This window comes from Temnothorax curvispinosus, unplaced genomic scaffold, assembly GCF_003070985.1.
Source record: "Temnothorax curvispinosus isolate PA1 unplaced genomic scaffold, ASM307098v1 QBEX01002865.1, whole genome shotgun sequence".
NCBI classification, from domain to species: Eukaryota; Metazoa; Arthropoda; class Insecta; order Hymenoptera; family Formicidae; genus Temnothorax; species Temnothorax curvispinosus.
The window spans coordinates 1-13,090 of record NW_020212645.1 but is presented as its reverse complement, the minus strand read 5'-3'; the positions used below and the strand labels follow the sequence as shown (position 1 = coordinate 13,090).

The following is a 13,090-nucleotide window of genomic DNA, read 5'->3' as shown; positions in this document are numbered from 1 at the left end:
ATAAGTTATCCAATGCCTGTTTAATAAATTCATCTTTATATATTGCACATATTTATTTATATATTTATTTTATATTAATATTGAAAGTGGACACACGCAAATCACACCAAACATTCATTATATAAATTTTAGAAATCTTATTTTTTTAATTTATCAAAAGAAAGTCCTCGTAGCGGGAACAAGTAATAATAATAATGCATGCTTTTATAATTCTGAATAAAATTATAGAATCCATAATTATTCCAAAATTAATTATGCCACTTATAAGTTTTGTAACAACAAAATATTATACACGTTGCAGCGTTCTGTAAAAAACATTTTTCTGATTATAATAAATAAAATAATCATAGAGTTCACGACCGGCTACACAATTATAAATCACATAGGCATTACATCAAAATATTATATCTTTATTATTCATATATAAATGTGGTATATAATATGTACACGTATATAGACTCATGTAAATTATACATTCTTTTAAAGCTAGGTACATAGATGTTTTGTGCAGTAAAATTCGAAACATTCTCCCCTGATTTCGATAAAATCGTCCGATCTTTTATACATTGGCAACTAAGCCCGATTGTAAAGTCCTGCAGCAAGACAGTCTCATACTGCGATAGGTACAAATGTAAAAGCCAAAATGCGGTCAGAAGAGCGAAACGAATCAAAAATATATTGTTGGTCGGTTATTTCACTATATTCATATCTCTTCAAGGCACATTTGAAATATAATCAGTACATTCTTTTGCAAACTACGGAGAAACCTATTAACGTTACATAACGTTGCGTAACGTTACATCCTTCCTATCCATTTCACAAAGAGTTCACAAAGTTAAATTGTTAATAAAATTATAGAGTTTTATATACACACACGTATAGAAAAAGAGAAAAATAGAGTTTTATACATGTCATAGAGAATGAAAATACAAGAGAAAAGGAAAAGACAAAAAAATCATTAGAAAAATATAAAATATTAATAACTCCTTTTTAGCCAAAATCACAGACAAGTCTCTACTTTCTCAAACAGAGCACAAAGTCGCATCCTCTGGTCTTAACGCTAAATATACAATGTATATATAATAAGATATATATGTGTATATATATATATATATAGCTGATATAAATATTATAAATATACATTCACATATGCAAGTAGTCTTATCACTCTATTACATGCATACACGAATATACGCGTATTTCAGTACATAGAGATAGTCATCTAACATGCACTCGTGTATACACTTGAAAATCTATAAACATTTAAACTGACACGTGTAATATAGCGTGTATAGCGTGTATGCATGTATAACATATAAACAATGGTCGCACATATATCCATATTTTGATTATACCCTTTTTGATGTTCAAGTCGGATCGTAAAGGATATTCCACATCTCGTATCTATATATAATACTGCACCTATACCTATGTACATCGAATGCTGATAGAATAAAATAAAATAAAAAGTAAAGTAAAATATATTTTCGCTTCTACACATTATTGGAAATAATAATGAGAATAAATTCTTCTCGAGAGTCACACTTTGCGCCCAGTAAAATCGTCTCAATCATGCCAATTCACGTATGCAATTTTGTATGTATAAAAGAATAGCAACAAGTTAAGAAAATAAGACATATATAAATCTTCCTCGTGAAAAAATAGAATGTACAATGCGTGTTCATATCCTGTTCTATCCATTTAATTAAATCCATCTTCGTATAGTCACAGCTTCGCATTATCTAATCAGATTTATTGTTGGCATTATTACGATTCATAGAAATTCTTATGAAGATTTTAACGAGGAATAGATAAAGGTATGGATAATTAAGGATATTATCATAATTATCGAACTTAGTAACACATGACAAAATAATTACTATTTGCATTAAAATAATCAATTATACTAGATAACTTAACTGTTTTATGTACAACTAGGAGAAACATAAATAATAAAGTAATATATCTATTCCAAACCGTAATTAGAAAATGACTTTTCACAAAATAAACTGTAAAAAAAGATATCCTTTACCTTCCTATCTTTTCGATAAAACTGTTATTCCAAATAAAAAGAATACGTCCCTCACATACTGAATAATGGAATAATCTATAGTCAATAGCAGTCGTAATATTAATATTTGTAATAGTAAAGATTAACAATAAAGATATTAACAATAATCATTATGTTATCGATACTGTAGCAGTATCGTTTATAACAGCACTTGAAAAAGTATGTTTTAATAGTCCCGGTGATAGGAAATTGCATGGAGAAAACTTAATAAAGTTTTGGTTTTTATAGTGCGACCTTACACAATTAAGCGTTATTTTTGGTAAGTTTTGTTCTATTGGCGGCAACCGTTGCAAGACACGCTAGAGCTTCAAGATCTGGAGATGCGCACCAAGCTATCAATGTGCAAAATATCAATTAAAGCTTATGTCATACATACAAATTTAAATATTTAATAAAAGTATCAACATGTCCTAATGATTAACATAGAATTCTTAAACGACATAAAAATAATTACATGAATTATATCTAAAAATAAATTGCAGTAAGGCTTTTATCTGCGGTATACTGACAATTATACAGAAAAAGAAAATGTACTTTGTATATTTTCTCTAACTATAATAAAATTACCATTAATATAAATGAAAGCACATATTAATACACATTTTCAATTAACTTATTAAGAAAAATTACTTACATTTGTTTTGTTCTTGATCCTCAGAATGTTTGGTAGAATTTATTGCCGCAGCATTTCGTGTGATGCTTTGCTTTCGTGCTTTCCGTTTCTGGCTTCCAACAAGATGGGCTTTCTCTGATTCCTCGTAACTCTCATTTATTGTACTAACTCTTTGAGTCTGACTACCAGAAGACGAATTATTTTGATGTTTCTTGTTAGCTGAAGAATTGAATTTTTGCAAAATTTTCTTTTTTTTCGTACGTTGCTGTTTCTTCTTTTCTTGAAATTCCTCTAGACTCAAAGACGGCAATGCCTCGATTTTCTTCTCCAAATTAAAATCTCTACAAAAATATTTATGTATATAACACACTGAATAATATACTGTTTATAATATGTCAGCTATCAAATGTATCTAATATAGTATAAAATATATTAAAATAAAATATAAGATGTAAGATGTTATTTATACAGGAATAATTCTGAAAAACATACTCGGCTCGAAATCTTTTACGTGCTGTCCAAGGTCCATAATCCACTTGATCTTCGGCACCTTCAGTTTCTGTATCTTCAGGTTTGGAAGCTTCCATTTTTCCTTCAGCACTAAATATATTTTCAAATTATTTCTATGTATAAAAGATTACCCACATGCCCTGAAAAAACCTAAAATATCAAGAAATATGCTACCTTTCTACAAGATGTTCTAAATCTCCACGAGAACTGTTTCCTCCTTCGCTACTTAAGGAATCTGTTTTTTCACTAACGTTTGAAGAAATTGAATTTCTTCTTTCATTTGGACGTTCATCGTGTCTAGAACAATAAAATGTATTTCTTAACATTATAGATGACAAAATAGATAATAAAAGTTAGATATAGGCCTGTTTATTTTAGCTGAATTTTTGCACGGTTCATCTTTCCTCTTTTTCTTTTCACGTTGGAGAGAAAAGGAGAAAAGATAAACTGTGCAAGACGTTCAGCTAAAAAACGAACAGACCTTATTCCGTATCTCAAGAAAAAAGTTTTAATTACTTACCCATGACTTCCAACTATTCGCCTTCGTTTGCCTTGTTGACCCGAAGGCCCGATATTCTGCTCAGCAAGAAATTTTTGGTAACGTAAACCTTTACATGTCCTTTCACTACGAAAATTATTCTCTTCTGGTTGTGTATGTGTTGTCACAAAAGAATTTATCGTATGTTTATCATCTTCTATGATCTAAAATAAATTTTTAATTGATTATATACTGCATAGATACTAACAATATACCATTACAATTGAAAATATTTCAATTAAACTTATACCTTCATAAGCAGCTCGATTCTTACCGTTTCGTGCTGTTCGTTGTTGTTTGACTCAGCTCTTTTTCTTTTCTTTTCGCCAAAGAGGTCTGTCTTGCAGTCCCTCTTCTGATCACTTTGGAAAGGTGATTCTGTATACCTCTTTTTGGGTGGTTTTGGTGGGGCAGAATCAATTTCTGCAATACCATTGACGGTCTGTTCCTCGGACACCTCTGACTTTTGAGGAGTAAAGAGAGAACTGAGCCCACCAATCTGCGATTCGTCCGCTAATTTGCCTGGCTGAATCGATTGTCCGTCCCGTCTGTCTGATTTTGTACAATCGGAAGACTCATATTCAGTTTTGACACTATCTGTGGATTGCACACCGCTACTCGACTCTTGCTTCTTGTTGGTAGGCCTAGTATTTAAAGTACGTAGCGGAGGTGCTGGTAATTTGTACCACTTGAAGTCAGGATTTGCGTTTAGAAATGCATCCTTGTACTGAAAAAGAAATAATTATGCTACGTGTTGTATCTGTCTTTCTATATATACATAGATCTAATAGTAGTTGGATAAAATAATTTTATTCTTGATATGGTACAACTTTATTCTGCAAAATAACCGGTTCATTAATTTTTCATACGACTATCCTTACTTCCTGTGCGAGATTTGTGTAGGAACGTTTCTGATCGGGATGAAGGGTTGCCCACCATTCACCCAAGACTCTGGTGACTGCCCTGTTTTCCAAATGCGGAAAGCCAGATCGCACTGAGCCGCGATGCCTCTTACAAAAAATCAGAAATGCATTCATGGGACGTCTCGCATGATGGGCTGGTTCCCTGGCTTCACGCGATTCCTGTTTATTTACACACAATAATTTGCGTCATTATATATATTAGACAAATACATAAAATTTAATAAAAACTAAATAATAGCCAATTCACATGTGACATTTATTTATATTCATGTACATATTAAAAACGTATGACAAAGAACACACAATAATAAGACGTATATTCGTATCATGTTCTTATTTAAATGAGAATGATTCATGAACATACATCCAGATTGCGTCCAAATAAACACTGTAATAAATATACGAGAAACATCTATATAACATGATGCAATAATAGATTGTGCGTATTTCACAATACCTTTTTGATTTAAAATATCATTTATTCTCTTATATATTTTATTTAGAAAGAGAGAGAAAGACAAAGGATCACTGAAAAAATAAATATGGCTTATTTTTAGTAAGAATTATTATATGTAAAATTCAAAAAAACAAAAGATCAGTCTTCGCACAATCCTGATTCATCTGTCTCTAATCACAGTGAAATATCTATGTCACATAAACGTATTCAAAATTTTTGTTGTGACCAGTGACTTCTAACATCCTGAATAACATTATTAGCAAACTAGGATATTCTAGGCAACACGTTTGACAAGTTCGGAGATAAACAACAAAAATGCGCCGTTCCCACTCCCCTGCATTAGGAAATATCTATCATGTGTATCATCAAGTTTTGCATCATAGCCATAAGTAGCCATGTTGCTGGGTCGGTGAAGCCTTAAAGTGACACAGCCTTTAAAGTGACACAGCTTGTCAAGTATCCCGGGTCGTCGCGTATCCGCCCGGTTGAAACTTTTGCGCTCGACATTGATCCACATCTAGCCGATTTTATCCGACCCCGAGCTCGAAGGCAACGAAGAAAAAGAATGGGAAACGCGTTCTCGTGGATCTGGCGAACCAGATTACCAGATCCCGATCCCCGCGGTCGGCCGAAAATAAACGAGAAAGTTTCGCCGCGCGCGGAGAGCGCAGGCAGGCAGGCAGGCAGGCAGGAAAAGCGCTAGTCCTGTTGCACACAAAATGGATCATGTGCGGCACAATTGCGACATATGTCTCAACGGGAGAGCGTACACGGGGCCGTGTGAATGGGGAAACTTGTCCGTCCGTTTATCCGTCCGCGATCGAAGGCATCGGGGCCGATAAATCCGCGTGTCTCTCTCTTTCTCTCTCGGGCCGCGCCGATCGGCGAGGTTCCTTCTCTCATGCAAATCATGCGCCGTCGCGCTTATCCGCGACGATGACATGACACACGGACGTTTCGTGACAGGGAGCCAACACGAAGCGTTCCGTACGCTGATGATGTAGCGTACGGCAATTAACGCTCGGCTCGTAACGCGCGGCGATGATTCGTGTACCGTTCGCGGCGATCCCCGCAATCGATTCGACACTCGCGGCCGCAAAGCTGGGGGGGAAAAAAAAAAGAACGAGGCGTTTATTAACGGGAAATGCAAACACATGTACCGAGACGTAGACGACGGAAAGGCGAGATTCCCGACGATCGAACGGGAGAACTTCCGTGAGAAAGGAGATCGGCGCAAAAGGCGGACGGAAAGTGAATCGCAGATCGCAGCCCCTCGCCGCGATTTCTTAATTCCTTCTCGATCGTCGATCCTCGCAACGTTGTTCTCGCCGGAACAATTCCCTCGACGTCGGAGTGTCGCGGAGACAAAATTGTCGCATATGCTTTGTACTCGAGCACGAAATATCGCGCGACCGCCCCGGAAAGAGCTCGTCCCTCCTCGTGCCAGATTTCTCGCACGAGCGTCCACGAGGAATTCCCGAGGGGCGCAAAGGCGGAAAGAAAGAAAGAAAGAAAGATAGAAAGAAAGAAAGAACGAGGGAAGGAGACGGGGACACGGTATACCCGTTGGACGGGAATTCGAGCAGCGCCCCGAGAGCTGTCACGCGTTGAAACGCCAGAGCTCGCGTCGAACGGCTTTACGGCTCTATTTCGTCGCTGCGCTGCGCCTCGAGCCTCGATTGCACCGTCAGCAAAAGGTTCCGCGCGGCCGCGGGGGTACCCCCTCGCAAGAGAGCGGATAAGAAAACAAGAGCGCAGCGCGACTCCTCGGCTCCTCGGTCGTCGTCGTCTCTCACTCTCTCTATCTCTCTCTCGGAGGAGTCTTTTTTTCGTCTTATCGGGGGGGAAAACCAGGGAAAAACGCACAACGCACACGGCCACTCACGTCGTGATCTTCGTGATCCTCGTCGCGCATCTTGGGACGCGATCGCACCGTTCGTCGCGCACTGACAGCTGCTCGGCTGACCGATGTAAATACGGGCGACCGATTGCGCGATCTTTGAATGAAGACGTGCGATTATCCGGGAATGCGAATGCGGGGGGAGGGAGGGGGGCGCACGCGAGGGGGAAACGTTTATCCCGGGGATCCGTCGTCCGTCGTTCAATGTTCGGTCGTCGACGGTCGTTCCGTTCCTCGTCGACGTGACGAGTCACGACGAACGTCGTTTCCGTCCTCGTCCACCGTCGCCTCGCGTCGCACGTTTCCGTCGATGTCGCGCAAAAACGACGGAAGAACGTCTCGACGTATAGACGTATACGTCGCGTTCCCCACAGTAAAACGGCGGCGAGAGAAACGAGAGACGGATCGCGGATCGCGCGTCGTGACTTTTGACACAAAAGCGACGCGCCGCGCGCGCACGTTTCGTCCCGCGGGATCGACGGGGCAGCGCGAGACCGCGCCGCTTCGGTCACCGCCGGCGCGCGGTGAGAAATCCGCGCGGCCGCCTCGCGCTCGCTCACCTTGCGCTGTTGCTCGTTGGCAGCCATTGCTGATTTCACTTGACAATTCACTCAGCGGCGCATGATACGGACACGACGGGGCACAGATAAAGGCCCGTTCCACACTGGCCGCGCCGCCCGACGACCGACTCGATCGCTCCTCCGTCGCTCGCCGTGACGCTCGCTCGCGCGCTCTCCCTCTCGCTCGTTTCCACGTCCACCCGCCACCGTCCTTCTCTCACGCTTTGCGCTTTGCGCGAGCACTGCTCTCTCCCCTCCTCCGCCCTCGTCCCGCTTCCCACCGACGCGCACGCTTGACACACGGACACCGCACTCGGCCCACGTGAGAGAGAATTCTCGTAGGATACAGTGTACAGCGTGTGACGTCCGTTTGCTCGCTCTACGTCTCTCTTTCTCTCTCTTTTTCCTCATTTCTTTCTCTCGCCAGACGCACACGCGTGTCTAAAAAAATATCGTAAAAACGTCCTCAAGATGTTTTTTAGACACGTATATATCTAAAAGATGTTTTGATGATATCTTTATGAAGTCTTTTAGGCAAGCGTGCCGTCTGGGTCTCTCTCTTTGTCGTCTCTCCCTCGTTTCCCGCATCATCCGGAAACGAAGCTCGCGCGACGAATAAAACGTCCAACGCGCAACCGCGATCGTCGGACGATCGCGGAATCCCGGAGATATCTTCGCCGACGAGCTTTTCAATGAAACGTCGCGCGACCGTCGACGTCACGTCTGCGTCTCGCTACGGCAGATTCGCGCGTCTTCGCCGTCATCTCCACACCGGGAGGCCGGGTGCGAGCGATCTCGGGAATTCACGTCGGCGTTTCCGGCCAGCGTCGAGTTCCGCGCACCGTTGGGCCCTTTGAATTGTCGCGCGCCGCAGATCGACGCGCGCACGCGCGCTCGCGCCTCCGCGAAAGTCCCTAGGCAGCGCGCGCACGCCGCAACAGCTGATCGCCGTGCGCAGCGTCGACGCAACAGCTGTCGTTCGGATGATTGTCAAATTTAGAGCCGTCACCGCGCCGTCGCCGCCGTCTCCGTCGCTACTCGCCCGGCCCCCCTCGGCGAATTTAGTCGCGAGGGGGGAGAGGAAAGGACAGGGAGCGAGCGAATGAATCACTTTTTCGGGTGTTCTCTCAAAGAAAGATCGGATAAGAAACGTAGAATGGCATGTAAATAGCGTTATCTATTTCTCCGTCTCTCCCTATCGCTTTTTTCCCTTCTCTGTCTCTCTCTTTCTCTCTCGCTCCCGTCGGAGTATCTGTTATTTACGCTTTTGATGAGAACAAAGCTGAGAATAGATATCCGAGGAAATTGGCTTGGGGCGAAACAGATTAGGCTTAGGAGAGCTCTCGTCGCACTGACGCGAGGCATCGACGGTACATCGATAATCTCGTGTGACACTGACTATAAAGGATTGTGTAAGTATATATATAAGATATACGTCACGCGTCCACGCATTATACGTGTCTTTATTGTTTCAGGATAAAGAGCAAGGTTCGAGATTAATGGACGCTGTCGCTTGGCCGTTGTGCGCGCTGGGCGTGATATATTTAAAAATAAAAGGGTAAAAATATATCGTTGACAAAAAAACAGTATTTTTATGCTTTTTAACGTAGATCATTTATCAATGACGATAATGACGATAGCGATGGGACAGTTCGTCATGCGACTCGTTTTATTCCCTTCAAGCTCTACTACGTTTCCTTTTAATTCATTAAAGAAATAACATGATATTTCACAGAAAATATATCTTAAGATTCTGGGGTTCTTAAGGTGATCCTAAAGCCGTGATCCTGACCGGTTTTTTTCAGTTTTTTTTCTTAGCACTAATCTTTTAATTGGCTTTATAGAAATGCAAAATTCTTGTCTAGAATTAAAGTACGCATCAAAATCTAGGTCATGGTGGTCGAATTTATATCGGGAACGAAAAAAAATTAATATTTTTTGTTATGACGACCACCACATATAAATTCGACCACCATGACCTAGATTTTGCGATTTTGCCTAGATGCGTACTTTAATTCTAGACAAGAATTTTGCATTTCTATAAAGCCAATTAAAAGATTAGTGCTAAAAAAAAAACTGAAAAAAACCGGATAGGATCACAGCTTTAAGATCACCTTAACGTTCAAGTTTACGTTATAGTGCACTCCGATAATATCATCATGATAGCGCACGTATCAAAATAAAAAAATCTCTGCTAATCACGCAAATAAAATGACAACTTTTGTCATCCGCTAAATTATTCCAACGCGATACGGCTATAAATAAGGAGAATATATCAGTTTTTGTGCCACGTGCTTATTTTCTACATATATACACACACACACCGACAATAATGTGCAATGCGGCCATGAATATGAATAAATACGCGCCACGCGTTTTCTTTTTCTTGGACATCTTCCTTCGAGCGCGATATAATTCCGTCCGTACGTATTTACGTTCTGTTTACCACATATGTGTAGATAGCGAGGCACGAACTATACGACAAACATTTAAGCTTGGTTCCACTCCGTAATGATTACGCTTCGTCCGATTGTCATTCGCGATAACAGGCATATTTATATTTAACCACTTCCATTGTTGATAATATTCATTTCGTCATAATTGCAGCCGCGTTTTGAACGGAAATAATTATGTTTGCTTCAGCTTAAAACGTTGTTTTTTTTTATGCACAAACGTGCATGCATTATACAAGCGGAAAAATATAAATTTTTCTGACGAGGCGAGAAATGATTTTCATTGAAAATATTTAATACGTTCGAGAACAAATTTTCAGTTATTTCTTTGTCTCATAATATTTAATACTTTTGAGAAAATATATAATGTATAATTCGTCAAAGTGTCGCTAGAATTTTTATGCGACAGTCGATAAGGTGGAAATTCCCGCTCACTTTTTGATCGACTGCACTTCGGATCGGTCATTTGAATCGCTCGAATTGTTTGTGGCGCCCCGCGCGGGAAGACTAGGAACTGTCTGGATTCAAATCGCGGGTCGCAAATACGACAGTCGGGTTCAGAGTTTCAGAGCCGGTCTTAATAAATATCGGGGGGATCTTGGCAGTCATCCCGTCGTCTATTTGCCATGGATTTGCATCCGGATTAGAATGAATGAGGTATACGTTGGTATGCGTTCCCCCGGGGGAAACAGGGATTTCCTTTCCGCGCGTGCAAATAAATCGCGAGCTATCTCTTCGAAACTGATCCACCCTGGGAAAGTAATTTTCTCAGAGATTTTGCACGAACTCGGTTGTAGTTATTCGATCGCGTTATACACGATGAATCCGTCATTCCCGCTTTTGGCGACAGCCTATTTCGCGAAAGAGGCACGTGCGACGTTAGCGTAGATCGTAGATAAACGGATATAGTTTATTTGAAATATTATTGTTTTTACAGATTATACTACTTGGTGGAACTGTGCCGTTCGTCACAGCGGAATTTTGACGAAATCGTGATGGTGTCGCGGCGGTCCCGCAGCGAAGGAACGAAAGGTTGAATCACAGAACTTCGACGATTCGGTGAGTCGTGCGATCTTAAAGTAATAATTAATGATAAAGAGGATGAGAAATCTGTTAACATGTTTACCTCCGATTTTGGAGTTTGTTTACTCCTTTATGACAATTTCCCACATTCATGTTTTCTATGAAAAAGAAACATCTTTAGATTTTAATTTATTATATTTATTATGATATGATTGATATTAATGTCTAATGTCAAAAACAGGAATGAATTTAACGTTTTTTTTCGCCCTTGACAATTTTTATATTTTGTATATTCATCTACATATATATACATATGTATATAGATAGTATTTTTACATTCATTATCAGAAGTGAAAGGAAAATTAATATATATATTTTAAATTGCATATAAAATAACATCTCTCTCTCACTTATTATTTTTTATATTCTTTAATTTAATGACAAAGCAATTTTTTTCATACTAAATGAAAACAGTTTCTTTTATTTCCAGGATGAATTAAAATGTAATTTAAAAATAGCTACAAAAGTAAATCTAAAATATTAAAATTTGTAACTAATATATTTGTGATTATTGTAAATTGATGAGATTTGCAGTTTGCACCTATTACTAGATTGCTCCTTTTTTTTCGACGATCCGATCTAGGCAGCGAATCCGCTGCAAGTTACGTGTCTTTCTTGTCGAATATTGCGGAATTTAATTTACGTGTTACCCTTTGTTTATACACTCTTCTTCCCTGTCCTCCCCGTACGATGTAAACTCATATAAAAGTCAATCTCTGGCATCCGTTGTCTCATAGCGATCGGGCGCTATGATCTGCATGCCTTTGATCCGGCTGGATGATTTTTTGGCCTTCCGAGCGACTCAAACAAAATTCTTTATCAGATTTCTTTAAGTTTGCTCGAAAGTTTACCTGTAATAATCTTCGTCGTCTACCGATATTCCTTTTTATAAGAGAACGGCATTTTTTAATTAAAATCCTAATAATTCGCAATAACTTTACATTTTAAATTTTCTGCTGCCACGATGATACTTTTAATTACGTCGCGTTTTAATTATTTCATATCTTTATTGTTTCTTTAAAAATATTTTCGCGCGTTTTTATGTATTTTTACCTGAACTAATCTTATATTGCGCGTTTGACGCCTTCAGTTCTATTTTTTTTTGTCGTACTCACAAACAGTATAGCTCACACTGTGAGTATACTGCTAACTTACTCTAACTTGCTTACGAAATAGATGACTTTCAGTTCGTTTAATCCTTTAGGAAAACATCGTTCTAGGTGGGCGATGACGGGCCGAAATCCTTTTCACCGTCGATTAGATTTGTCTTTATTCGTGATACGAGAAGCGAAACGGGGGAACGGCGCGGCGCCGAAAGAGATTTGAGATCAAAAGCTCATGGAGGGTAAAGCACGTGCGGCTGATGTGCGAACAACAATACTATAACTCATTTACGCAATTCTGATTGGCTTAAGACACGCGGTGTCCTTCCCCCTTTTGATTTACGAGCACGTCTCGTCCGTCTCGTTGCCAGTCTCCGGCTAGTCTCTTCTGAGATTTATTCCGCCACGACGATAATCAAGTTTGGCCTCGATAACCAAATTGCATTTTTACTCACGAGATATATATATATATATATACGGTACCCGAGATTTCTCACAACTATTCAGGGCTATTCCTTGGTAAAAGTTCTAGTAAAACAAGTAGTGTTGAATTAAACATTTTACATTTAACAACCTTCAGGAATTAAGTTTCAAAAAGCTGCGAATAGATAAGAAAATCTTAATTCTTCCCCTCCTTTAACTGTAAGTAAATTATTCTTCATTTTAAAAAAAGTTTCTGAATAAGTTTCGCTCTTATAGAATTTTAACTTAAGACGAGCCTCAAATTATGCACATATTTAATAATATGAAAAAATTGGTTTCTTCAGCTGAATTTTCGTCGAGAAAAAATTCGCTTTAAGTTGTTCTCGTATATATGTAATATGTATATATATCATCCCGAACTATATATCCTCGTACATACTGGGTATCCCAGTTTCG

At 39.6% G+C, this 13,090-nt stretch overlaps 1 protein-coding gene and 1 long non-coding RNA gene across 3 annotated transcripts; one reads left to right on the top strand and one right to left on the bottom strand.

Annotated features, from left to right (window-relative positions):
- Positions 1–414: 414 nt before the first annotated feature.
- LOC112452009 (HMG box transcription factor BBX) lies at positions 415–7,749 on the bottom strand. Of its 2 annotated transcripts, none has more exons than XM_025011996.1 (8): positions 7,573–7,749; positions 4,614–4,814; positions 4,007–4,459; positions 3,715–3,896; positions 3,369–3,491; positions 3,177–3,284; positions 2,706–3,025; positions 415–2,403 (listed from the first exon to the last, which is right to left on the bottom strand). In XM_025011996.1, the coding sequence occupies exons 1-8, from the start codon at positions 7,597–7,599 to the stop codon at positions 2,315–2,317; spliced, it is 1,503 nt and encodes a 500-aa protein (XP_024867764.1). In that variant the 5' UTR covers positions 7,600–7,749; the 3' UTR covers positions 415–2,314. The 2 variants fall into 2 exon arrangements, with proteins under 2 accessions (XP_024867764.1, XP_024867763.1); XM_025011995.1 differs by lacking the exon at positions 7,573–7,749 and adding an exon at positions 6,998–7,386.
- A 795-nt stretch (positions 7,750–8,544) lies between these two features.
- On the top strand, positions 8,545–11,048 carry LOC112452010. Its single transcript, XR_003040449.1, has 3 exons — positions 8,545–8,984; positions 9,048–9,130; positions 10,963–11,048. It is a non-coding gene; the product is annotated as an uncharacterized LOC112452010 (long non-coding RNA).
- The last annotated feature ends 2,042 nt before the right edge of the window (positions 11,049–13,090 follow it).

Excerpts from the sequence above, each read along its gene's own strand:
- LOC112452009 (XM_025011995.1), bottom strand. The coding sequence starts at position 7,027 with ATGCGCGACGAGGATCACGAAGATCACGAC. Across the intron at positions 4,815-6,997 it reads AGGATCACGAAGATCACGAC|GAATCGCGTGAAGCCAGGGA; the intron begins GTGAGTGGCCGT and ends GTAAATAAACAG. Across the intron at positions 3,026-3,176 it reads CGTAAAAGATTTCGAGCCGA|AGATTTTAATTTGGAGAAGA; the intron begins GTATGTTTTTCA and ends ATATTTTTGTAG.